Below are 26,693 nucleotides of genomic sequence, written 5' to 3' on the forward strand. Positions count from 1 at the left end.
ATCTGAAAATCATTATAAAAACAGAAATAAAAGGTATAAAAACATGTGGAATTCGTCTATATAATGTGTTTTACTTAGTGATCTGAGCTGCTGAAATAATATTCAAATCAATTGAACACGACTGTGTCTCCTGTCCTGGGAAAACCCTGGGACCTCACAGGAGGGGATGTAGAGCAACCTCATATTGAAGTGGATGGATGTTCAGGAAACTAAATATTTTAGCAGTTTGTTTGTTGCTTGCAGCGGTCAGGTTACAGAAGAAAACCACTGATTACTTAAAAAATAAATAAATGAAAAACCCTCAATTTTGAGTCTAGCGACCCTGAGATAAGCACTTGATCAATGGCTCATCTGATGTTGGTTTTATAAACACGATCATCGTTTGCCGTTTTATCTGATTTCTGCGTCATACCTCTGCATCAGAAGATGCTGATGGCTCATTAACTCCAGTCCATCATGTTAAAGTTCAAACAGCCACTAAGGTGATTTATTTTCCTCGGTGATCCATATCGAGTGATTTCAGACTGACCTTTAAGTGAGACCAGATTAATAAATCTGCATATCTGAAATAAATCGCACTGCTGCGGCACATGAATAGAAACAGTAGATGTGTGTCATTCACCAGTCAGATTTATTCCATCATCATTCCTGTAACACGAAGCAGCTACCATGATTAGACACTACATGTCAGTGAGGTGTTCACACAGACAGTCTACTAATCTTTCTACACAGATATCATTAATGTTTTTACACAAAAATCATAAACAGGTGATGGCTGTTTGCTATGTTACAGCACTACGCGCTCCAGGTAAACCTGATGCGGATCAACTTCGAGCCAGCAGAGGATGGAGTATAAACTAAAACCTTGTCTGACAATCAGGATGATGGTGTAAATGTCTTAGAGAGGACAGAAAACAGACTATTAGGCAGAATGGGCGGATCATCAGCTGGCTTAGAGCTCAGAGAAAACTGAAGAAATTGGAGATTTAGTCATTTTGCCTGAGCTTCACAGAGCTTGCAGGAGGCTGAAGCCAACATTTCATTTCCCTTCTACATGCAATTAAGAAGCGGACACACATCTCCTTCCAAGTAAAAGTGCATGAGAAGATGTTTTAAATTCAAGATACATCCAGACTCAATAAATATGCATGGCTCAAATTCTGCTGGCAGAGCATCAATGGTCACCCGTTTGTTAGTTTTCCTCTTTTCTTCTTTGTAGGTCAGAAAGAAAACTAAGCTGGAATCCTTCCTACTCCGTCTCTCTCAGTTCTCTCCCAATTTTAGCCGAGCAAACTCGTTAGATAGCTGTAGAGCCTCCTGCAGGCTCTGTGTGTTCCTGCCCGTGGCCTGTGCAGACATGTCTTTTCCACCACCTTTTCCGTCCAGCAAAGGGCACAACTCCTGAACCCACTCGCTGGCCTTCAGACCACGCTTGGCAACATCCTGCAGAAGGAAGGAGAGGTACAGCCTCAGAACAAGAACTGTTAAAAAATTTCTATTTTCCTTCCTGTGATCCAAACATTCCTGTAATCTTTCAAGTGGCCCAGGATCAACAGTTTTACAGGTGGCTTTAAGATGTTTTCATGTTTCCACAGGGCAGCTTTTCATTCTGTTTTTGGTCCACTACATGATCTTTCCCACTCCCAGTTATTTTGGCATAAAAAGGTTGTTAAAGTCCAACACAGTTGGACCAAAGATCTATTTTCTGTAAATCTGTGTTAGCACTGGATCATTGGCATGTTCAATTAGCATTAACAAATCAAGTTCAGATATGGTAAACTAAGCTAATATAAATTAAGCTCATGTAAGATCATGTTAGCAAAGATAGGCTAAACTAAACCAAAACCAATTAAGCTAAAAGAAGACAAGGTAGGTTAAGATAAGAAAACCTAAGCCCAGCAACACTAAGGCTAGGCTAAGCTAAGGTAAGCTAAAATAAGCTAGACATAAAATAATGTAACAAACAAAAGTTTGGTTAAGCTAGACTAAAATAAAGTAGATTAACCTAAAAATGGTAACATAAACTAGGATAAAATATAATAAAATAATTTAAGATGAGATGGGTTTAGTGAGGGCTACAATAAACTTGGTAAAGCTAAACTAAACTAAGACAAACTATGCTATCAAAAGCTAATATAAACAGATAAGTTGTACTAAACAAAGCTGGGCTAACATAGACTAAGTTAAACTTTGACAAGGTAAAACAAATTAAGGTGGGGTTCGCCAATCTAGGATACAATAAGTTAAGCTCATTAAATAAAGCTAAGTTAAACTAAGCAAGGGTAAAATAAATTTCAGTTGAAGAAACTACCTAAAAAAATAAACTAAGTTAAGATTGACAAAGCTAAAGTTGATTATGTTCAAATAAGACAAGGAAAGCTAACATAGGATAAACTCAATTTGTTAAGCTAAGGTAGGTTTAGCAACATTAAACTAAGCTAGGCTGAATTAAGCAAAGGCTAGATAAATGTAGTTAGAATGAAATAAACTTAGTTAATTAACAAAAGTTTGACTAGATTAGAACGTAGGTTAAAGTTAAACTAGATAAAGTGAGCTAAACAATGACACACAAAGCAATAAGTTAAGCTAAACCACGTCAAGCTACAATGAGGTAAGGTGGGTTTATGAAAGTCTAAGCTAAGTGCAGAAAAACTAGACCAAGCAAAGATAAACTAAGATTAGGTAAGCTAAGGCCAGTTAAAAGATACAGTACGATTACCATATGCGTATATATACCTGTATAAAATAGCTACAACATTTAATTTCCCTTTGGGATTAATAAGGTATTTTTGAATATGAATGATGTAGCTTACATATGCTAATGTGAATTAAGTTAAACCAACGTCTATTAGGCAACAATATAAGCTAGCCTGAGATAGATTGAAATAGACGCCGAGGTGAGATCGCCGATCTGCAATTAAGAAACTAAATTAATAAAATAAAAAAATAATAGAAAAAAAAAACAGATATCTTAAGAAACAATTAGAGGAAATTTGTCAGCTATTAAATCTTTGGGAAACATCTTTTTTTCTGTCAAACCGTTTCATGGTTAGCGCTGTCTGAGTGAGTCTCTCATACCTGTGGAACTTGGCATAGGCAGGTGATCTTGCCAGCATCAGGGTCAACGGTGAACAGCATGGCGGCAGTCTGTGGAGACTGATTCTTCAGCAGCTTCAGCGACTCATTCAGAGCCTGAACAATAAGAAAAAACCTTTGACACATTTCTCTACCTTAAAGAAAATAATGTAACCTAACTATCTTTAATCTTAATCTTTATTTTATCTGTCAGTGCAGTTGAACATTCCAGCGAATTTGTCCCCTACATTTAACCCAGCCCCATAGGGAGCAGTAGGCGGCGCCCAGGGAGCATTTCGGGGCTAAGGATCTTGCTCAGGGACCCACAGTGGCAGTCTGTGGGATGCGAACGCGGTACAATCTTCTCCGAACACAAGCATGCTTCTCTAACCACTAGACCACCACCTACCTTTGCTGAGGCTCCTGTTTCCATCTCCATGATGAGCAGCGGCTGGTTGGGGTTGTTTTCAATAACCTCCTTCGTCTTCTCCAGGACTCTCTTCTGGATGTCAGCCTTGTAGTTGCGGTCCAGGTCATCCATAGTCTTCTTCAGAGCCTTCAGGGATTCCCTCATCTCATCCTTCTGCCACTGAGAGATAACAGCAGTGCCTATAGACTGCAGAGGACACAGATATGTTTATGGAAGCACAGAGAGGAGGTCTGAAGCTCCTTCAGCTTGGAAACATCATCTACCTCAGTCATATCAGCAACCTCTTTCTGTACATCTTTGTTCGGGGTCGTCTGCTGCTTCACCTTGTCTCCAAGCGAGGACAGAGACTGACGCAGGGCATCGGCTTTACGATGGGCCTGAAGGAAAGCAAGCAGAAAGAATACAAAATAGTTAGATAAAAACAGGAGGTTGTGATGAAAGCACATAGATCAAAGACATTCAAACATAAAATAAAAATTATTTTGTCTTCCGGGTCTGTGGAGACTGGAAAACCTTTCCTTTTTAACTCCAAGTTTAGCCTCATTAAAGTAAAATCAGACATTTTCCTTCTTTTTGAAGTCTTTTCATTAGTTTTTAAATTTTCTGAGGAATCAGCCCCCTAAAAAGGTAAATAAACAGTCTTTCTGGACATCTCTGTGAGTAAGTGTTTGGTACATAGACCTGGAAGCCAGTGCACCAGTTTGTTTTTTTATCTATGGTGTATTGGTTGGGCGAGCTCCGACCTTCTGGGCCTCAGCTCCCGTCACGGCGACGATGCGGCGGATGCCCTTAGCGATGGCCTCCTCTGAGACTATGACAAACGGCGCAGCATGACTCGAGTTCTGCAGATGGCTGTGGATAACAGAGACAGCAGCTCGTTACCAATGGTGCCACGGATAAAAGAGGAAAGCAGAGAGGAGGAAACAGCAGCAGCAGGAACACAGAGGTCTGGGAAGAGGCTGCAGATTCACGACATCTGGAGGATTCAGGGGTTGGCTAAAACATGGAAAATCAAACAGCATGAGCTGAGCAGGAGTCTAAGACACGTTTAAGATCAACACAGCAGTTGTGGTTGGCTGTTACTAGAAACACTCAGAAGTGTTGAAAGGTAACAATGCAGATCCTGTTTGACAATCCAACAAGCTTCAACTTTCCACCTTTAAATCCCACTAGAGATTTGGAACCTGCTTTTATGATAATCTAATCAGTTACTTTTATTTTGAAAATCCAAAATAAACATTTATCTTTTTTGCTGCTTTAGTTGTGATGACTGGAAATACAGAAGCCTCACTTCATTGTCATTTTATTAAGTTTCAACCAAAGAAGACAAAATTGATGACGTAACAGTCAGTGGGGACAATCATAATTGATTATTGGATTAAGAAAAAAGCTATTGGTTGCTATTTTGACTCCTGCTTGTCTGCCTTTCTGATGAACAGTGGTACCTCAAAAAAGCAGGGAAACAAAAAAGCAAACCACAACTCAGTTCACTGGTTGCTATGGTGATTCCTCCCCTCTACCTGATGAAATGAGTGATGCTGTGGGCTCCCCTGGCCTTGCTTCCAGGTAAAGGAAGGAATCACCACAGCCACCTGTGATTCAGCATTTTTCACTGGTTGGTTCCCTCCTGTGTGATATAAACAGTAGTGCTGCGGGCTCTCCCCAGCAGAGGGAATTACCATAGCAACCATTGACACATAATTTTTTGAGTTTCTGGTCCTTAACTTATTCAGCATTTTCTGCTTTTTTAAATCCAACCAATCTGTTCCTCTTTCCTAATCCTTTAACTTTTCTTGTGCTGATTTAATCTGTTGAATTTACTCTACATGATGATGTGTGTATTTCTGGTGTTTGTGAACTTAACTTAACCCCGAGTGTCTTTTACATTCTTTCCTGCTTTTCTTTGTGCGGAGAATACTGACGTTTTCCTTACCGTTAGGCGACGGTTTGGTTGCCGGTTCAAATACAAGAATCTTGCACATTTTTGTGCCTCAGAAGACTAAGAGTGTGTAGCAGCTGAAACTCAACCTCATCACCATTACACGGAACAATGCTGCCACCTCCTGTCACAAAGTGGTACTTACATAAGCTCCAACTCTTTCGTGTATGTATTGTTGTCTAGGTGGTGTCTAGAAAACGATGTAGGCTACCTTGATAATTGGCAAGCATTTTGGGGAAAACCTGGTCTGATCCAGAGAGAATTTATTAGTTCTCCAAACCTCTGACAACCCAGGGTTCAGACCAGGAAGCAGGGTCGTAGTTTAACGCTCCTCTCTGCAGCTTCTGTACTGCTACCCAGCCATTACCCTATTAAGACAGTGTCTCACCCACGGCCAAGATTGAATAGATTAAAAAATAATCTAAAAGGAGGAAATTAGCAAAATCTCAAAAATAAACACAACTCAGACTAAAAAGACAAATAAAACAATTAAATGTGGCTTACTGAACATAAGATCTCTCTCTTCAAAGACTTTGCTAGTTAGTGACCTGATATGTGACAATCAGATTGATTTATTTTGCCTCACAGAAACCTGGCTGCAGCAAGAGGATTATGTTACTATAAATGAGTCAACTCCTACTAATTATTTAAATTTTTACATTCCTCGAAATACTGGGCAAGGAGGAGGAGTAGCAACCATCTTTCAGTCCGATTTATTGATTAGTCCCAGACCAATCAATAGCTACAACTCTTTTGAATATTTAATCCTTAGTTTTCCTCATCCAAATTGCAAAGCACTAAAACCTCTTCTGTTTGTTGTTTTGTACCGTCCACCAGGTCCTTACTCTCAATTTTTAGATCAGTTTTCAGACCTTTTATCTGATTTAGTGTTAAATACAGATAGTTATTATAGTGGGGGATTTTAACATTCATGTTGACACTGAAAGTGATAGCTTAAATATAGCCTTTAATGATATCTTAGACTCAATTGGCTTTGCTCAAAACATTAACAAACCTACCCACCTTTGTCTTCATTCTCTGGACCTTGTGCTGACATATGGCATTGAGTGTAAAGACATAACAATATTTTCTCATAACCCTGTCCTGTCTGACCATTTCTTAATAACCTTTGAGTTTGATTTAACCGAGTACTTCACACCTGAAAGAAAATTTCATTATAGTAGATCATTATCAGGCTATGTTGTAACAACCTTTAAAGAATCTGTTCCACTTTTAATTTCCTCATTATCACTGAAAAACACAGTGGAGGGCAATAATTCTGTTTCTGCCCCTTCACAAATTGATTCTTTTGTTCATAGTGTTACTTCATCATTGCGTGATGCATTAGACAAAGCAGCTCACTTGAAAAAGAAGGTAATCATTAATAGGAGGCAGGCTCCCTGGTTTAATTCAGAGCTGCGTACTTTAAAGCACAATGTTAGGAAATTGGAGAGAAAATGGCGCTCTACACACCTAGAGGATTCCTACTTAATCTGGAAAAATAGCCTACTGTTGTATAAAAAGACACTTCAAGCCAGAACAGCTTATTTCTCATCATTAATAGAAGAGAACAAGAATAATCCTAGGTTTCTCTTTAGTACAGTTGCTAAACTTACACAGAGTCATAGCTCTGTTGAGCCATCCATTCCCTTAGCTCTTAGCAGCCATGACTTTATGGGATTCTTCTTAAATAAAATTGATTCTATTAAAAAGAAAATCTTTGACATACTCCTGAAGATGATTACTTCATCCTCAGCAAGTGAGACAACATTGGAAAAAACTGCAGAACCTGATTTGTGTTTGGACTGTTTTGATCCTGTGAAGATTCCTGAGTTATCAGAAATATTAGCTTCATCTAAACCTTCAACTTGTATGTTAGACCCAATCCCAACCAAATTATTTAAGGAAGTGTTCCCTCTGATTACCAGCCCCATTTTAGATATGATTAATCTATCTTTAGTAAATGGATATGTACCACAGGCTTTTAAGTTGGCTGTAATTAAACCTTTACTTAAGAAACCTTCGCCTGATCGAGATGACTTGATAAATTACAGACCTATATCCAATCTTCCATTCTTATCTAAAATTCTTGAGAAAATAGTTGCTAATCAAATGTGTGAGCATTTACACAGCAATGACCTGTTTGAAGAGTTTCAGTCAGGCTTCAGAGCTCATCATAGCACTGAAACAGCTCTGCTGAAAGTCACTAATGATATTCTTATGGCCTCAGATAATGGACTTGTGTCTGTTCTGGTTCTGTTAGATCTCAGTGCTGCATTTGATACAGTCGATCACAATATTCTCTTAAAAAGGCTGGAATATCCTGTAGGGATCAGGGGAACAGCGCTAGGCTGGTTTAAATCTTATCTGTCTGACAGATTCCAGTTTGTTCCTGTAAATGATAAATCATCTTTAAACTCCAGGGTTAATTGTGGAGTACCACAGGGTTCAGTACTTGGGCCAATTCTCTTTACTATATATATGCTTCTAATAGGTCAAATTATCAGGCAGCATAGAATAAATTTTCACAGTTCCGCTGATGATACTCAGCTTTACTTATCCATAAATCCTGATGAACCCAACCAGTTAGATAGATTACAAGCATGTCTTGAAGACATAAAAACTTGGATGACTTTACAATTTCTGCTTCTAAATTCAGACAAGACAGAAGTTGTCGTCTTTGGACCAGAGTCTTTAAAAAAGAAACTGCTTATTCAATCACTTAACCTGGATGGCACTAAATTGACCTCCAATAATAAAGTAAAAAACCTTGGTGTTATTTTTGACCAGGACATGTCATTTAAATCCCATATTAAACAGGTTTCTAGGATTTCCTTCTTTCATCTCCAGAACATTGTCAAAATTAGAAATATCCTGTCTAGGAGTGACGCTGAAAAACTAGTCCATGCATTTGTTACTTCAAGGTTGGACTATTGTAATTCTTTACTATCAGGATGTCCACAAAATGCAGTTAAAAGTCTTCAGCTGATTCAAAATGCTGCAGCAAGAGTTGTGATGAAAATTAAAAAGAGAGATCATATTTCTCCTATTTTAGCTTCCCTTCATTGGCTCCCTGTTAAATCCAGAATATAATTTAAAATCCTCCTCCTCCCATATAAAGCCCTTAATGATCTAGCTCCATCATACATCAGAGATCTGATTGTTCCATATGTTCCTAACAGAGCACTTCATTCTCAGACTGCAGGTTTACTGGTGGTTCCTAGAGTCTCTAGAAGTAGAATGGGAGGCAGATCCTTTAGTTATCAGGCTCCTCTCCTGTGGAACCAGCTCCCAGTTTTAGTCCGTGAGACAGACACCCTGTCTACTTTTAAGGCTAGGCTTAAAACTTTCCTTTTTGATAAAGCTCATAGTTAGAGTGGCTTAGTTTATCCTGAGCTATCTCTGTAGTTATTCTGCTATAGGCTTAGGCTGCTGGAGGACATAATGACCACTTTCACCCTCTCTGCTACATTCTCATACTACTCTCCAATTTTTCATTATTTGCTGTTATTTCAGCTTTTAACTTTATGTTCTCTCTTTTCTCTTCCTAGAAGCTACACCTGGCCTGACTCTGTATCTACCTGTGATACCTTCCTGGAGGGAGGCATCGTCCGAGCTTCTGGTGGCAACAACTTAATGCTCTCCTTCTACCGATGATCCACATAGCCCTGTCTTTTAGTGTTTAACCCGTTCTCTCTCCTAGACATGTCGATTGAGTGAGTGTTTACTGTGACTAACTCTATGTTCTCTCTTTCAGACTCTAACCTTAAAAACTGGCTCAGAGTTTATCTGTTCTTTCTTTCTAGGTGAAACGACTAAAGGAGCTACATCCATTAACAGTTACTTTTCCTTCCCATAGAAAGTACTCCTGGATCAGTGCTTCTTTGTTCTCTTTGTGTCTCTGCTCTGTTCTCTAAAACCCCCAGTCAGTCGTGGCAGATGGCCGCTCACACTGAGCCTGGTTCTGGTTCTGCTGGAGGTTTCTTCCTGTTAAAAGGGAGTTTTTCCTCTCCACTGTCGCTACATGCATGCTCAGTATGAGGGATTGCTGCAAAGTCAACGCCAGTGACTGTCCACTGTCTCTACATGCTCATCCAGGAGGAGTGAATGCTACAAGTCACTGACTGGATGCAATCTGCTGGGTTTCCTTAGATAGAAAAACTTTTTATCCATTTTGAATAAATAACTGAATCTGACTGAACTGTTCAATGGTTAGGATTAATTTATGTACCTGACTTGAAATCTGTATGATTCGTCTTAATTAATTTAGCCCATTTTAAAGTTACCCACCTTTCACACAATGCAACAGGTAACAACACTCTCCAGTTATTTTTTACCTCCGTCTTCTGCCCTCCCTGTTGGATGGAGTAAGGGGGAGTCGGGTTTAGACTAAACCGGCTCAGTTATGGTTGAGGTGCAAACACACCCTCCATTTCTGCTACCTGTGTGACCCCTGTGTGATCCAATGGTTATAATCAGTCTGACAGAGAGAGGTATCCCAATCCTTGTGGTTTTTAGTTTAACAATGGCCACCAGTGGGCTCTAGATGGACAAACTTTATCAGTGTATTATTTTACTTAGTACCCCTACACATAGCCCATTCTAAAATGGCCAAACTCTAACACTCAGTAGTTTAATCTAACCTCCCCAACAACCCTGCACCATTCCAGACCCTTTGTGAAGTACCTTGAGACGACATGTGTTGTGAATTGGTGCTAAGTGAATAAAACTGAATTGAATTGTAGCCTGTGAATTACCGTAAAGTCCGGACTACAGAGCGCACCTGATTAAAAGCCACATGCTCTAATTTTAGAAAGAAAACCAATGTTGTTCTTGTACAGGTCGCACCAGATGTTAAGCCACGGGTGTCCCACGTTGTAATATGATTTACACAGAAAGATTTTACACATGAGGAATTTTTTACTTTTAACTTAATCCGTATGGTAAAATAAACAAATGCATATTGCAAATGCTTTTTTTCCAACAGTGCCTGTAACACAGCTACCTTTAAATATACGTACGTTATCAGTAACACACAAATTACGTTGCTAATGCTTTTTTACTGAACAGTGCATGAACAACATTCTAATATCTCCTAATTCATTTACACTGCAGCCTAACAGGTCAAAAGTCATTGATCGCCTCCTTCATCTTCTTCCTTCGCACTGAAACCATCAAAGTCCTGTTCTTCAGTGTCCAAATTGAACAGCCTCAGGATCTCGTCATTCAGCCTCTTGGTTGACGCTCTCACTTGAGCGCAGCCGGTCCCCTTAATCACGCAGCAGTCCAGCCTTTCGAAACCCGCTGGTGATTTTCCACGTTGATGAGGGTGGATATAAATGTCTGATTTACAATACCAGTAAATGAATTGTGAAAGTGCTCTTGATTTATCGCACAAGTTTATTGGACCTCTTTGAAGTACTCATCAATTTGATTGGTCTACTGTTACCAGGAAAAATGTTTTTGGCGGCATGAAAACAAAACATGCATTAGCCGCACCATGGTATAGGCCGCAGTGTTCAAAGTGTGGGAAAAAAGTAGCGGCTTATAGTCCGGAATTTACAGTAATCCGCAAGTCCGATAATAAGAAGAAATAAAGTCTCCGTTTGGTATTAAATAAACCAGAGAGGAAGAACAGGTTGTTTAAACAACCACGGATCACAAATGGGTGTTTCTCTGAGTCACTTTGGACTGACGAATGCCCTGAATGGGTCAAAGTAAATTATACTCACGTTCCACCGCAGAACTCGATGGAGGTAAGGGAACCAGCAGGACTGTTGGGGTCGTTGAGCAGCTCCTGGACAGGGATACCAATGGAAATGACTCGGACCGGGTCAGGATAGGTCTCATCGAACACAGCACGCAGACCCTGGATAGCCTTGGCCTCTGCCAGTGGAGCCTCCATGGCATACACGGGCTGGAAGGGTCAGATCAAAGAGATTCAGGGTAAAAGATGGTATTTAAATCTTTCAACTTACTAAAGATCTTTATTTATTTAAAAAAAAAAAAAGGACATAAAACATTTTCTGACAAAATGCCACTTTTCAATTTAATGTCCTGTGAAGAATTGCTGATCTAGTCTTCTTTTCCTTGTAAAACTGGGCCGATATAAACAACCAATGATTATTTCCATCTTGTTGCCATGCATTTCTCAGCTCAGTTATCTCCACCTGGGATTACTTTACCCAGCCTCCGTCATCATATCTCATACAGCAGATGATCACTGAGTCAGATCCCCGTCACATCAGGCTCAGACTAAGAAATTATGCAATAAGTTTGCAAAGCCTGGAGAACAATGGAGTGAGACCACTTCAAAAGCTACAAAAAGTAAAGCATAAACTCTAAAGCAGAATCATTTATTAAGCCTAAAATCAAATCCTTTCACCAACCTTTGCATCCTTTATCATGGTACAAGCAATCTCCTCAGTCTGGTGGATCTCATCTGTGCTCAGAGCCCCTTTAGCTGTGAAGTCAAAGCGCAGGCGATCTGGAGCAACCAGGGAGCCCCTCTGATCCGCCTCCCCCAAGACGCTCCGCAGGGCGAAGTTTAGGATGTGAGTGGCCGTGTGGTTGCTCATGATTGGCCGTCTGCGAGCCTGGAAACACGTTTGTGTATGATTTTTGTTGTGGAGACACGGAAGTCAGAAAGACTAAAAACTTGAGCAGCAGAACCCAGTTTTTCACCTCGTCTATATGCAGAGTGACCCGGTCTCCGACTCTCAGGGTTCCATAGACGGTTCCGATGTGGAGAATGTAACCTCCTCGAACCTGCGTGTTCTTCACTGTGAACTCCATCCTCTGCAAAATTACAAAGACAGGAAGCTAGAGCCAAAAACACCCAAAAAACAAATGGGGAGTGGTCAAAATCAGAACCAGCTGATCGGGCCTCAAAGAAAACATTTATAACCACATTTCATTTAGAGATGGACCAGAGATCAAAATCTGATGATTTTCTCTTGGTCAGGCTTGTTAACCTGCAGGTCAAATACTTAAGCATCAGCCAGCAGCAGGTGTTTTTATGCATTTTTTGAGTTTAGTAAAAAACAGATTATGGTTAGGGACACAATTTGATGCAGAAAAATATTTCAATTCCTTTATTTTCTGGAGTCACAACTTCTACTTGTTTCAAACAACCTGCAGCACATTTTTTCATCTGCTTAAAAGAAAACAACTAAATCAGAACACGCAGGTCAGACCTTAAAGGAACAGGAATTGGCATCAGCCAGTAAAAGCTTCATCAGTGCATCTTTAATTTTCATTTATTCTTCTCCTCAAACTGTGATGTTTCACCTGTAGCCACTTCTAATTTTCTCTCTTACCCTGGCTGCTCTTTAAAGAAATGTATCAGCTTTGAAGATCAGCAGGCCATGTTTAGCAGGTCAAATTTATTGCTTTGTTGCTTCTTTAAGCTTGGTGTAATCTTTGTAGCACCTACATCATCAGAGCTGTCGTCCTCACGCAGCATGTAGCCCTCGTCAAACGTCTGCCCGCCCTGCTCTGCGTAGAAAGACGTCTGGTCGAGCAGCACGCCGCACTCCTGACCCGTTGTCACCTCCTCGCAGAAAGCGCGGTCGCGGCGCAGGGCCAGAACCACGGCGGAGGTCGGCTGAAACTCTGAAAACGACAGAATCGATGCCGTCAGATTGGCTGAATGCAGTAAGAGCTGAACTGTGCAGATGGAAGTCACCAACCGTAGTTCCCGTTTTTCTCTGAGGTGTATCTGTATTTGGGAGAGTCATCTGTGGCTGGAATCTGCTTGGTTCTCAGCTCTTCAATGGCGTATATGTCCATCATGATGTGGTCTTCACCTCCAGCTCCTTTACCCTGAGACTTCAACTAAAAACATGACATGTTACAGATTTAACTCCGACTCCAAACTCACTGAACAATCAGGCAGAGAATGTTGTTTCTAGGAGAAAGTGCCGTTGATCTACGAGCATAAAACCTTTGTAAACAAACAAAGGAAAAGGATTTACTTCAAAGTCTTTGGTTTTAAATCATACAAGTCTTCCTAGAGCTGCTAACTCGACTTAAACAAAAGGATAAGAAGTAAATTTAAAGTTCATTAGAGACACAGTATTGTTATGTACACAGTTTAGCTGCCTGGTTCGTCTCATCCAATAATCTGATGCTGCAGTTTTAAAGAAAAGGCCCCCGGGGGATGAACACAGCACAGAAAAGCGGATTTATTTAAAATGCAAGTGCACGGATCCTGATTCTAACCTGCAGAGCAGCTCTGCAGAGCGCTGACACAACATAAAACTAATACAGAGGAGACAGCTCACAGCAAAAAGCTCAAAGGCTTCCTTCTCACCTGTGCAGCTTTCTTCTCCTCCTCGAAGGCGGCCAGGTCCACCTCCATGCCCTTCTCCTCGGCGATGAGCGAAGTCAGGTCCAGAGGGAAACCATATGTGTCGTACAGCAGCCATGCTGTGTCTCCTGGGGAAGCGTCACAACGAGATGACTGGTGAAAACGCAGGAGAGGAGCACATCTGAAGCTACATTTATTCACGCTGCTTTTACTGAACAGTGGGCTGCAGAAGTATTCAACCCCCCAACTATTCTGTCGCATTTTTAACTGGAATATGGGAGAATTCAGGGTTTGCATCTTGTAATTCATGCTACACCCTCTGGATATGCTAAATATTTTACACTGTGAAACATCCAATGGAATCTGTAGGACATATCTGTGATGCAAAGCTTCTCCATCTCCTCCAAGTTGAAGGTACATCAATGCTACTTTCCAAGGAGGGATTCTCAGTTAGAGTTGAGGTGTGGCCCGTCCCAAGACCCGTTCCTCTCGTTAAACAACAGAAGTGGTGTTTCTTAAATGTGTTTAGGCTAAAGGTCATGATGGAAGGTGAACCTCCATCCCAGTCAATCCCCACAACTCTGACCAGTTCCTGCTAATGAAAAACATCCCCACAGCATAAAGCTGCCACCACCGTGCTTTATTATGAGGGAGGTATGCTCTGCATAATGAGAAGTGTTGGTTTTGCCGTTGAAGATCAAAACATCTAAGCATCATCTGACCACCACACCTTGTCACAGATGTTTAGGTGGTCTCAGGCAGAGACAGAGGAGAAACAGGGACATTAAAGGAAAGAAAAGCTTCTTACTAAATTCTTGCATTGAAACACAGAAACTAAAGCTTGGACCGCCTCACCTGGTATCGTCTTGCAGTCTCCCAGACTCACTATCTTCCTGTCGAGGATGCGGCGCCCTCTGTTAAGCGTTTTGAGGAACTGCGCCTCCTCCTCGTTGATGATGTCCTTCACCATCTCTGGGTCTTTCTTCAACTCTGGGAAGGCGTCGCCCTGCAGGAGGAGGTTTATCGCCAATGGAGAGAAGGATGGAGAGGGGGAAGCAGCAAGGTGGAGGGTTAAACAGTGGAGGTAAGCAACTACGTACACAAATACACTCAACTGCTGTTGTGAGCTTTTAAAGAGGGCGAGTTTGATTCTATCAACCAGTGACGCCACCCTCTACTCAGCTCGAATCGGCCAAGTAGATACTAAAAGGAAGCTGGTACCAAGTACAGGTACCTAATGGATAACCCTAAAATCAGAGTTGAGTCAAGCTGAGTAGGTGCTAGTGGAGAGTGGGCTTTAGTGTTATGAGGCATACAGACAGAGTCTTAAAGGTCAGCAGGTTTAGAGGAGGCCTCGTAGATGCATTAGCAGGAATGCTGGAGATCAATAGGGTCACACGGTGGATTTACACGAGACTGGGTAGCTGTCACCCCAGCATTTGGCTCCATTTTTTCCCCCTCTGCAGCTGCATTAAATGTATCTGAAAGGTAGAAAAGACATAAAAAGAAACTCTCACCAGAGAATTGACCACCACATCCACCAGAGAGGCAAAGAAACCCCTCTGAGCTCCCAGCTTCTCATGTGAGTAACGAACTGCACGACGCAGGATCCTCCTCAACACGTAGCTGAACAGAAAGAGCAAAAGATTTGTCTAATTTACCTGCAGAATCAGAAACCAAGGGCAACGCGGAGTTAAATTTGATGCAGCAACAGATTTAGATTAACCTCCTGAGATTTTACTTTAAGAAAGGCCGAATTTTACTTCAGCAACGTTAAATATCAAACTAAAACATCCTGAAGACACAAGTCAGGATAGTGCGATCCTACTCACCCTCTGCCCGTGTTGTCGGGCCGGCCGCCGTCCGACAGAGAGATGGTGATGGTTCGGGCGTGATCGGCGAGGACGCGGTAGGCCATGTCGATACCATCAACATCATCAGCACCCACTTTACCAGTGTAAGGTCGAGCACCTGTGCCCTGAGACAGAAATGATTTACCTGCACAGCTACAATAAAAACAGCTTTATTCTGCTGGACAGTCCTGACCCGGCTGTTTACCTGCCTTTGATCCAGACCTTTTTATAACACTTTCAAGGCTTTTCAATCATTTCTTCCTTTGGATCTGACCACTCTCAGAGAAAGGCAAAAAACTGCTACTAAACTCAAAGGATGAAGCCGGGTTGTGTCTTTCTGATACTTTTCATCTGTTGGAGATGTTTGGGGATCGCATGAAAACCCAAAAAATGTTTTATTTGTGAGGCTGTCATTAAAAGCAACCACGATGATAATCACGAGTAAAAATCCCACAGGTTCAGGGTACGATGGTATTAAAACAAAAGGTTTGTGTGTACAACAGCTGCAATAATACAACATGTATTTACGGTCACTTTACACCTTTTGCCTTTTCAAACATTTTTACCGTACTTTCCTTTGAAGAGAAACACTGGGAGCATAACAGGCTAATTGGTTATGCAATTAACTAGGTTATTAATTAGGTTAATAACTAAACAGACAAAAACAATAGTGAACCGTAGGAATGGTGAGCAGAATCTTACATATGTGGAGCATTACATCCAGGTTACAGCAGTCTGTCAAGGTTCTGATCCAAGCTGCACTAAGGTAGTCCTCCTTTGTCTTTAGGTAGTTGCAGGCTCATAAATTTATTTTTAGGTGCTTTACACCCTGACAAATTAAACGTAAAATCCACCTTATGTGCTCTTGAGAAATGTCTTTTGAAGGGTCCATTGGTATTGTGTCTACTGTAGTTTTAATTACCTTAAGATTAAAGGGTGACGCACCTTTTCTTTACATACCATGACTTCCAGTTTTCTTTGCGATTGGAAAAACTTCAAAACAACCTGATTTCTCTTTTAAGTGACAAAAAAGTGTAGCGGCTTTGTTTCAGCCAGCTGACCGGCAGTGCACAACAACAGGTGGCGGAAGGGCAAGCCTATGCCACTGCCTATGACTGAGCAGAAACGTTTTACTGAGGACACAGTTTTACAAATCCTGATTTTTGTCAATCAAGCCGTTTACATCTTCTGATGAGGCAGGATGTTTTCTCCCATGTGTTCCTGAGCTGCACTTTGACCCTTCAGTGAATAATAATCGTAGTAGTTTCTGTACCTTCTGAATGGCCTCAAAGTACGGGACGAAGAGGTCCGTATCATAGTTGGACATCTTGTTCTGGAGGACGGAGACCAGGCGCTCCAGACCCATCCCTGTGTCGATGCTCTTCTTAGGCAGAGGTTTCAGCTCCGTCTCTGACTCTCTGTGGGACACCACAGAGACTTCCTTGTTTAAAACAATTTTTTATTCCTAGTTTAAAAGTCCTGCTGCAGGGTACCTGTCTGTGAGTTACCTGTTGAACTGGATGAACACCAGGTTCCAGATCTCCAGCACGTTGGGGTCGTCCATGTTCACCAGGTGAGACGCGTCCCTCCCACCGATCCGGTCGTAATGGATCTCACTGCATGGGCCGCAGGGGCCAGTGTCTCCCATCTCCCAGAAGTTATCCTTCATGCTTCCCGGCAGGATGCGAGCCTCGTCCACACTGAGCCAAAGACGCCAAACCAAAATGTTTTATTTACAGCTGAGGCTTTTAATTAAGAAAGGGAAAAACGTTCTCCGATATCTGACTGAATGTAGACTGAGAGGAACGAGGAAGGAAAGCAGCACCCAGGTGTTGGGTAAACCCAGGAGCTTGAACTCAGACTCTACAGGCCTCAGTTTGCAGGTTAAACGTTAAAGTTCATGACAGGACGATTAGAAAAAGGCTGAAAAGTATGGCTCATTTGGCAGGAGGGGAAAGACTCCTCGTTCTAAAAAGAAGATGGCAGCATGACCCAGGTTTGCAAAGCTGCATCTGACAGAAGCACAAGACATCAGGAACAATGTCCTCTGGAGAGGTGAGACCATACAGAGATGTTCAGTAACGATGTACAGCTTCATGAATGGAGGAAACCAAACAACGTTTCAGCACAAACTCCTGAAACCAACGATCCACAGCTTTTTATGTGAATGCATGGTACTTCTACAGTGGGAAGGCAACCAGAATGGCTGAACAGGAACATAATCAAAGCCCTGCAATGGCCTAGTCAAAGTCCAGACCAAGGTTAAAATAGTTTTGGGTTTTTCATTATAGCTTAGTTTTATTTCATTGTGACTTTTAACCAATTCAGTTAGTTTTAATTCGTTTTTAGGGTTTGCTGGTTTTATTAGTTAATAATAAGGCTTAGTTTTAGTTTAGTTTTCATTTGTTCTAGTACTAGTTTTAGTTTATTCATATTTGGGTTAATTTTAAGGTGCATGATTCAAAAAGAATACTGTATTTATGTATTTATGTATAGGTTTATAAAGACTCAACACAGGATACCGTTAAAAATGCATTTGTTGAACAACCAACTGTCCACAGGATAAAATACTGCAGCTGCTGAAAGTTGTCCATAGACTAAGGACATGTAGACATGATAATATTAACTAATTTAATACTACGCAATAAAACGTAAAGTTAATCTCAATCACATAGCTGTGCGGACATCCCAGTCTCAATAAACATATTTACCAACTCATCCTTCATTCTGCGGTGTTCCTGTACATTAACTGGCCAGCAGCTTCATTAAAAGCTCTCCATCATGGTTATTTTCTTCCTGGAGCTTCCTGGCCTTGATGTGGCTCCAGCAACTCAGAGAAGCTAGCTTGTCAAAGTACTCGCAACTTCTCCCCTTGAGACGTATTCCACATATTTTATGACCCGTTTCTACTACAAGACCCTTGGTTTTATATCTCTCTAGCAGTGAAACTCAGAGAAATCCCAAATAGGACTCCAATGCTTTCTTCCAATTTTTCCTCAGGTCGTTTTGCAGGCTAGCATGGAGAGCAAGCGTCGCACGGCGCCAGCAGCTGACCTAAACGGCTCATCTGGGGGAAAAAAATCCTTTTCACATCAGTTTACAAGGCTTACAATAAATTGATTAATAGGAAAACAAAGTGTATTAAATCTATAATTTCAGTACGTTTAAGTTTTACACAACACAGTTAGTTATAGTTTTTCCCTTTTATTTATTTCAGTTAATGAAAATGTTTTCTCAATCTCAGTTTTGTTTTTCATTCATTTTGGTTAACTATAGTAATCCTGGTCCAGACCTTATCCTGATTGAAAAGCTGTGGCGGGACCTTAAGAGAGCTGCGGAGAAACGAATTTCTGAAAACCTCAAGGAAAAAACAGAAACTCTCACTCAAAATATCACAAAAAGGTCACATTAAAAAAATTAAAAGATCACTCACCCAAGATCCATCCAGATCTGTTTGCACTCCAGGTCGGGCTCCAGACCTGCATCAGAATTTCCCCCGAAGTAAGTGACATACAGCCGATCAATGGGAATACCAAACTCCTGAGTCAGCAGCTCCAGAGCCATCTTACAGGCCAGTTGCTGAGGAGAACAGAGAAAGGTAAACGCATCTACCCTTTGGTACTAAAATAAGTTCAAGGACTAACCTGTGAATGACTAAAGATGGCTTCCACCTCTGGACAGCAGACAAAGAAAGGCAGAAGATCGTTTGTACCTTAAAGTAGTCCCCGAAGGACCAGGACCCGAGCATCTCAAAGAAGGTGTGGTGGTAAACATCTTTCCCGACGTCGTCCAGGTCGTTGTGTTTTCCTCCGGCGCGGATGCATTTCTGAGTGTTGGCTGCACGCCGCAGCTTGGCCATGGGGTGAGACGGGTCGATGGTGTTCAGGAAGATCGGCTTGAACTAAAAGAAGGAATACGCAACAAAAAGAAAAACCTGAGCTGTGCTCTCCTGACAGTTTAATAATAATCTACACATCAGCATCAAGTCCTACTGCTGAAGATCAGGCTGGAGTAGAAAGGTTTGCCATTTACCTGGTTCATGCCGGCGTTGGCGAAAAGCAGCGTAGGGTCATCCAGAGGGATGGTGGATGAAGAGTGGACATACTGGTGCTCATAGCGGACGAAAAAGTCGATGAACTTTTGGCGAATTTGAGCTGCACTCAAAGACGAGTCCATTCTGAAGCAGATCTCTGAGGAACAAACAGAAGGTTTTTAAGGAGGAACCTCAGCAGAGGCTGTGGTTTCATGTTTGTCCATGTTGGGGTCACTATGACAGAAAACAGCTCGAAGTTTCAGCAGATGTTATGTTCAGTCGCTTCATGTTAAATTTTATTAATTTGCTTGTTTGACTGAAATACAAATGTCAGTTTCAGAGGTTTTCAACTATGAAATTCTTTAGATGTTTGCTCAGAAATACGTTCTTGGTGGTGATCCTTCTTCCTAACTGGAATGCTCTCTGACCTGCTGGATATCAACCATGGACCAAATCCTGAGTCTTGTCTTCTGCTTGGAGTTGATCCCAGTTTATGGTCTTCTCAGCAGTTTTCAGATATGCTGAATTTCCATATCACAGGTCCAGAATTTAAATGTTCTGATCTTTGAGCCGCTTCATTGTTAATTTTATAGTTTAACAAGGTGCTCCATCATGCTGGAAAATTCACAGATCAACACCTAGACTGTTGGAAGAAGCTGATCTTGGAGAACTTTTTGATCCCACTCTGTGTTCCTGGCAGAGTTCTTGGGCAGAACTGTGAGGAAGCCCAATACCTTGGAGGACCAACCCCAGCCATGGATTAGAACCGGATCCTTGACTGTTAGCACCACCCAGGCCTTTTCTTCTCCTGATGTCTCAAACAATCGGAAGGAAGATTTACCAGAGACAATAACATTGGAATAAGCTTCTGCGTTCCGTCCTCGCACTTCTTGCAGAATTTCAGTCTCTCCCTGATGCTTTTCTCTCACAAGTGGCTACTTTGCTAGTCTCTTGTCAAAAAGTGTCTCACATTACGATGCTGAGCAAGCTCTGCACTGGCGGCAACATGATTCTGTGATGCCTTCCTCAAGAGGAGGCTGTCGGGACCTAGCCTGACCCACTTGGTCATCCTGAAGCCTTCTTCTCTTCAGCAGAACCTTTCAGTCTGAAGTTCTTGAACATTCAGAAAACTGTTCTTTCAGCTGATCGGGCTCCTTGTCATGAATTAATCAGCATCTGAACATTCTGCAGAACTGTTACGATTGTACAAAGAGCTGCCAGGGAATAGAGAGAGAAACCTGCAAGTTAACCTTAGTAAAAGAGAAGTAGTAGTTAATTTTTAAGGTGTTCATCTCGACCTTTAGTCTCATCTTGTTCTCTTCAACCAACAACAGCTCAGTAATCCTGACTGACAGTTGAGTTTTAACAATGCTAATAACTGCACGCTTCATTCAGCTGCGTATAAACCACACCTTTAAAATTGCCTACAAGTCCACTTTGTTTTCACTCAAGGTTTTATGAAGCCATTAAATTATAGGTTTTGGCTTTGAAAATGTCTAGAGTATTTAATAAAGATATGTAATCAAAATAATTTTGAAGCTTCCAGCAAAATGCATCAGAAACTTCAATCAAAACCAGATAATTTATTGAGTTTATTTTATTTTTAGCCAATTAGATAAAACATTTATTCAGAAAACAAATGCTTTGGCTTATTTCCACTGTGTTTAAAATGTATTGGGGCTACATTAACTACAGCATAAAGTATGCCGAGTAAAATTAGAAAGGTGCAGTGATGAATTCCCCAGGGAGAAGATGTAGAAAACCAGGAAACCTAACAGCAGGTCCCATCAGCTCTGCAGGGCTCAAACAGCCTGCTGTCCCCAACCTGACTATAGGATCTAATGTTGATGATGGGATGAAAATATAAAGCCCGGTGTGGTTTACGACAGGATGTGACTTAACAGAGCACATCACAGACACAGCAAAAAGGATCACCAGGACAACAAATGGAGGGATGTGCAATTGCTAATTTTAAAAAAAGGATGGAAACCATAATTTTGTTCTTTATTTGCAAACAAAACACTGATAGACAAACTGTCTACTTTTAAGGCTTAAAACTTTCCTTTTTGATAAAGCTTATAGTTAGAGTGGCTTAGTTTATCCTGAACTATCTCTGTAGTTATGCTGCTATAGGCTTAGGCTGCTGGAGGACATAATGACCGCTTTCACCCTCTCTGCTACATTCTCACACTACTCTCCAATTTTGCATTATTTGCTGTTATTTCAGCTTTTAACTTTGTTCTCTCTTTTCTCTTCCTAGAAGCTACACCTGGCCTGACTCTGTGTCTACCTGTGACACCTTTCTGGAGGGAAGCATCGTCCGAGCTTCTGCTGGCAACAACTTAATACTCACCCTCTACCGATGATCCACATGGCCCCGTCTTTTAGTGTTTAACCCTTTCTCTCTCCTAGACATGGCGATTGACTGAACTTTTACTGTAACTAACTCTATGTTCTCTCTTTCAGACTCTAACCTTGAAAACTGGGTCAGAGTTTATCTGTTCTTTCTTTCTAGGTGAAACGACTAAAGGAGCTACATTCATTAACAGTTACTTTTCCTTCCCATAGAAAGTACTCCTGGATCAGTGCTTCTTTGTTCTCTTTGTGTCTCTGCTCTGTTCTCTAAAACCCCCAGTCGGTCGTGGCAGATGGCCGCTCACACTGAGCCTGGTTCTGGTTCTGCTGGAGGTTTCTTCCTGTTAAAAGGGAGTTTTTCCTCTCCACTGTCACTACATGCATGCTCAGTATGAGGGATTGCTGCAAAGTCAACGCCAGTGACTGTCCACTGTCTCTACATGCTCATCCTGGAGGAGTGAATGCTGAAAGTCACTGACTGGATGCAATCTGCTGGGTTTCTTTAGACAGAAAAACGTTTTATCCAATTTGAATAAATAACTGAATCTGACTGAACTGTTCAATGGTTACAATTAATTGGAATGTATGAACCTGACTTTTGTGAAGTACCTTGAGACAACATGTGTTGTGAATTGGTGTTATATAAATAAACTTAATTGAATTAAATTAGATGGATCTACACTGTTAACGTTAGCAGAGAAGATCTGAAACACACTGAAATTTAAGGAGGACCTGTTTTAGGGTTCCTGTACATATATCATTTAAAACAGAAACAACAGTCTGACTTAAATGAGAAGATTTACAGGCTTCCTACACCGTTCCAAAGCCTGGAACTTTATAAGTTTAGAAAAACAAAATCGAACATGGATCCATTTTTATTTCCAGAATCATTAAAAGGTCTGAGTTCAGCTCTTAAGCTATTAGGACTTTGATTTTCCAGTTACAGGCGGAGGTCGGACATGTGTTCACTCACGCAGCTTCAATGCAATAGTCGTGCTTTGTTTTCAATAAAACCTCAATAATGTAAACCACATAAAGACGTAAACAAATGGCTCAGAAATCAACGAATAACTGAAGGTCATAAAAGAAAGCCAGCAGGCAAAAACACTCCCAGATGTTTACCTCGAGTGTTTATGGACTTTACCTGAAGCTTCACGTCTTCTAGAGTAAAAGAGCTTCATCGTTGAAAAGGAGAAACATTATTTAAAAAAGAAAACCTTTATGTGAACTTGGCAGGAATAACTGACTGAATTTGGATGATATATTTTTAACTTAACTTGTTTCAACTAGGGGAGCACAATACATCCAAACATTATTTACCTTTAAATATGAATTAATGCGAAGTTTTCCCACATGATTCCAGTAGGATGGGATTCATTTATTTCCTATTATGACGGAAATTCACGCCTCTGTTGAAGACAACCTGAAGGAAACCGTAAATGAAGCACTGGCAGCGATATTAAAAGAAGATGGATCCAGTAAAGCTGCCTTTTAAGGCTTGTTTCTGGTAATGAAAAGTGTTTTCATTACCACAGTAAAGTGTTTTATTCTACGAATAGAAACAGAAATAAACAGTGGGCTGGCTAAACTGTATTTTTACAACAACGTGAGTAGAAAATAGCCGAAAGTAAACTGTTTTCAGTGTTTTTTTCACTCTAAACCGAACTGAAACAAGCTGACCTGACATTAGCAAGCTAACATGTTAGTTAGCCTGGCAGGCTAACTCTATTTTTTAGGCTGAATTCAGGTAGTCGAAGCACAGGTAGCACAGTCAACCTGCTCAGATAAACTGTTTATTACCGTGTATTTACGCCTACAACACAAATTACACCTGATAATACTCACAGAAGTCGCTGTTGTCACAGAATGAATCGGTTTCAGCTCCCAGAATCACCGCATCAACCGACGCTGCTCGGCCAAAAGGGAAGCCGAACACCTGCGAACACGCCCATGGAGTCCGCCTATTGGTCTGAGCGCGTCCCTGCGTCAGTGGTGCTCAATTCCTATTGGTTCATGCTGCTGTCAATTATAGCTCAGCCCGCCACATCACTTCAGCGGCTCGGCTGATGCAATGGAAGGAGACGCAAGTGTCAACGTCTGCACCTTACTCATGAAGCAGGTTTTGTTTATTTATTTAAAAGTCCGTCAGAAGCGCTCAATGTCTTTATTTTTATGTACCAGATGTTCTTTGAAATACATATTTTTATATATTTAATATTTTGAGGGAAAATGTGTTCATTATTTTTGAGCGATATTTTTCAGATATTCTGACTTTTACATGCAAACATTTACTTTAAACTGACATTAATTTAGAGAAAAAGATTCTGTTTAGCATGATTATAGAACTGTTGAAGCCCTTTTTATAGATTGAACTTTACCATTTTTATTTATTTATTACATGTTCTATGTTGATTTATTGTTTATAAAATGTATTAATTTGTGTATTAGGTTTTTTTATTTGTACTTGCTTAAAACACTGATAAAGTGGAAACTTAAAAACCTCTAAATGTGTTTTCTAATTTCTTTTGACTGTCTTGTCCTGGTTAGGGATAGTAAAATTTAAGATCTTGCATTACACCAGTGCAATTTGTTGCACAAGCCAGTCCATACAACAGGAATCTGTTACTCCTACCTCACACCTCACCACTGTCTCACTGCCTTACATGCCCTGCTTCATCCACACATACTTCTCTGCCATGCCTGTTTTTCTTATACAGTAGCTGGCACATTATTATCTACAGTATGTTCTGTAGATACAGTGAAACCCATTTTGACAAACACTCTCTAAGCAAACACCATACCTGCAGTTCTTATTTCCTCTTCAGTAATCATCTCCAAGCTCCATCTGTACTTCCTTCGCTCATCTTCTTCATTCAGATCACACAACCCTATAGGATCTGTTGTAAAATACAGCTCATGCAAATGCAAATAACATTTTAAACTTGTTTTCAGATGTAAAGAGCTTGGAAATGGTCCACCTGTTGTGTAAAAAGAACATTCAGTTTTCAAACAACAGTTGCACTCTTTAAGGTAAGTAAGAAAGTAAATAACTTTCATTTAAATACCATCTTTCACAGACAGAAATCAGGTGTTAGTGAGACCTAGAACTGAAATACAGAGTCTGTCAGGTGCGAATTTGCATAAATAGGTCAGGTGGGATGCAGTGGCATTCTTTTATTAAAGACAATTGGTTAATATGAAAAAAGGACAAAACGGTTGTTTTGTCAGCAGAAGTTCTGCAAAAACTGTTCAACAACATAACGACAAAACGGAAGATAATATTTTATTTTATTTTTTCATTTTCTTTATTTTAATAAGAAAATATTACATCTGACAAATCAGATTTACAATGAAAACACCCGTTTATCGTTATTCTACCGGTTCGTGTTTCAATGTAGGCCTAATGATTGTTCTTAATAAATTGTTGTTGGGATTATTTGTGATATAATAATAGTCTATAACATGAATATATTTGGTATTTCTCGGGCTATATTAGATCTCAGTTCAGTGACGTGCGGTGAGGTCCATGACTGGTGAAGCCCTTACAGTCGGATGTACAAATATATGAACCCAATATAGAAACTGATATTTTATTGTTTTTAACTCAGTTAAAACTTAGTTGTTTTAAAAGCTTTTAATGATGCTTTAATTAATTCTATACTCTTCAACAATACGACAGCAAGAAAAACTAAATATTTAATATAAGGTCAAATTTCATCATCTAAAATTATTTTTTATTTTCCGCTGACCCTGCGGCTCCTCCATGGGTTGCAGTAGGAACTGTGACCCGATCCACAGGCTGCGGGTTCGGCCGAACTGGAGCAAAACCACAAAGGAGCGTCTTCGGCCGTGGACTGTGAAGGAAGTCGTCCACTCCTAACGGCGGATCCTCCTGTGGACTCAGTGAGAACCGCGGCTGGCCTGGCACTGCGCGTCTTCCCGTGTAGCGAACAGATGCCCTCCGCTCTGGCCGCTTGAAGCACGCAGGAGGTTGTTGCGCTGCGTCATTATGATCCAGCTGCTGATGTTTTTCCTTCTGTTATGTTCTGCTCCTGCTTTTCTGGACTGTTACAGTTTGTTCAGCTGTGTCATCACTGTCCACAGCAGCAGGTTTGTCATGTCAGCCTCCGCCCTGATTTATCCTCCCTGTTCATTTGCGCAGGGTGCCTCCGACTGCGTATTTACGCACTCGTGTGACAAAATGGAGTATGTGCGACGCAACACCCCCGGCCCCCAAACCTCTAAAATGAATCCGGCGCCGCTGGTGGGATGGGTGTGAGAGGGCATCATGGGGCAAACGTTTTTTGTTGTTTTTTTTTACCAGGTTGAGGAGAGGCTGCAGATGGTCATGGCTGTCTGTATGGTTGCCGAGAATGGTGAATAAATCAACTGAAACGCATCCCTTAGTATGGACATTGATTATTTTATTTGACCTGCGTAAAGCCTAACTTCTGATGGTGACAGAATGGCCATTTGATTTGTTCGGTTAAAGGCTGAGGACAAATAGCCATTACAATGATAAAAATGGTAAATACATTCTTGGGATGTACATACTTTTGCAAAGCACTCTATATCAGACTAATATAGAAAGATTCTAGCTTTTTTGACCACTTATTACCCAAAGCTAACCAATTCATACTCAATTTGAAAAACATATTATTATATATCCAGCAGTCTTTCACATATATTTAAATATA

General features: G+C 40.8%; 1 protein-coding gene across 1 annotated transcript; it reads right to left on the reverse strand.

Annotated features, from left to right (window-relative positions):
• Positions 1-612: 612 nt before the first annotated feature.
• aars1 (alanyl-tRNA synthetase 1) lies at positions 613-23,971 on the reverse strand. The gene is made up of 20 exons (XM_047352085.1): positions 23,842-23,971; positions 19,641-19,798; positions 19,321-19,509; positions 19,042-19,187; positions 17,117-17,308; positions 16,882-17,026; positions 15,588-15,733; positions 15,273-15,381; positions 14,611-14,761; positions 13,759-13,883; positions 13,136-13,280; positions 12,880-13,058; positions 12,129-12,242; positions 11,834-12,040; positions 11,177-11,361; positions 4,249-4,357; positions 3,769-3,882; positions 3,485-3,691; positions 3,079-3,192; positions 613-1,443 (listed from the first exon to the last, which is right to left on the reverse strand). The coding sequence occupies exons 2-20, from the start codon at positions 19,782-19,784 to the stop codon at positions 1,264-1,266; spliced, it is 2,901 nt and encodes a 966-aa protein (XP_047208041.1). The 5' UTR covers positions 19,785-19,798; positions 23,842-23,971; the 3' UTR covers positions 613-1,263.
• Positions 23,972-26,693: the final 2,722 nt, after the last annotated feature.

Source organism: Girardinichthys multiradiatus, chromosome 2 (genome assembly GCF_021462225.1).
Source record: "Girardinichthys multiradiatus isolate DD_20200921_A chromosome 2, DD_fGirMul_XY1, whole genome shotgun sequence".
Lineage (NCBI taxonomy): Eukaryota > Metazoa > Chordata > Actinopteri > Cyprinodontiformes > Goodeidae > Girardinichthys > Girardinichthys multiradiatus.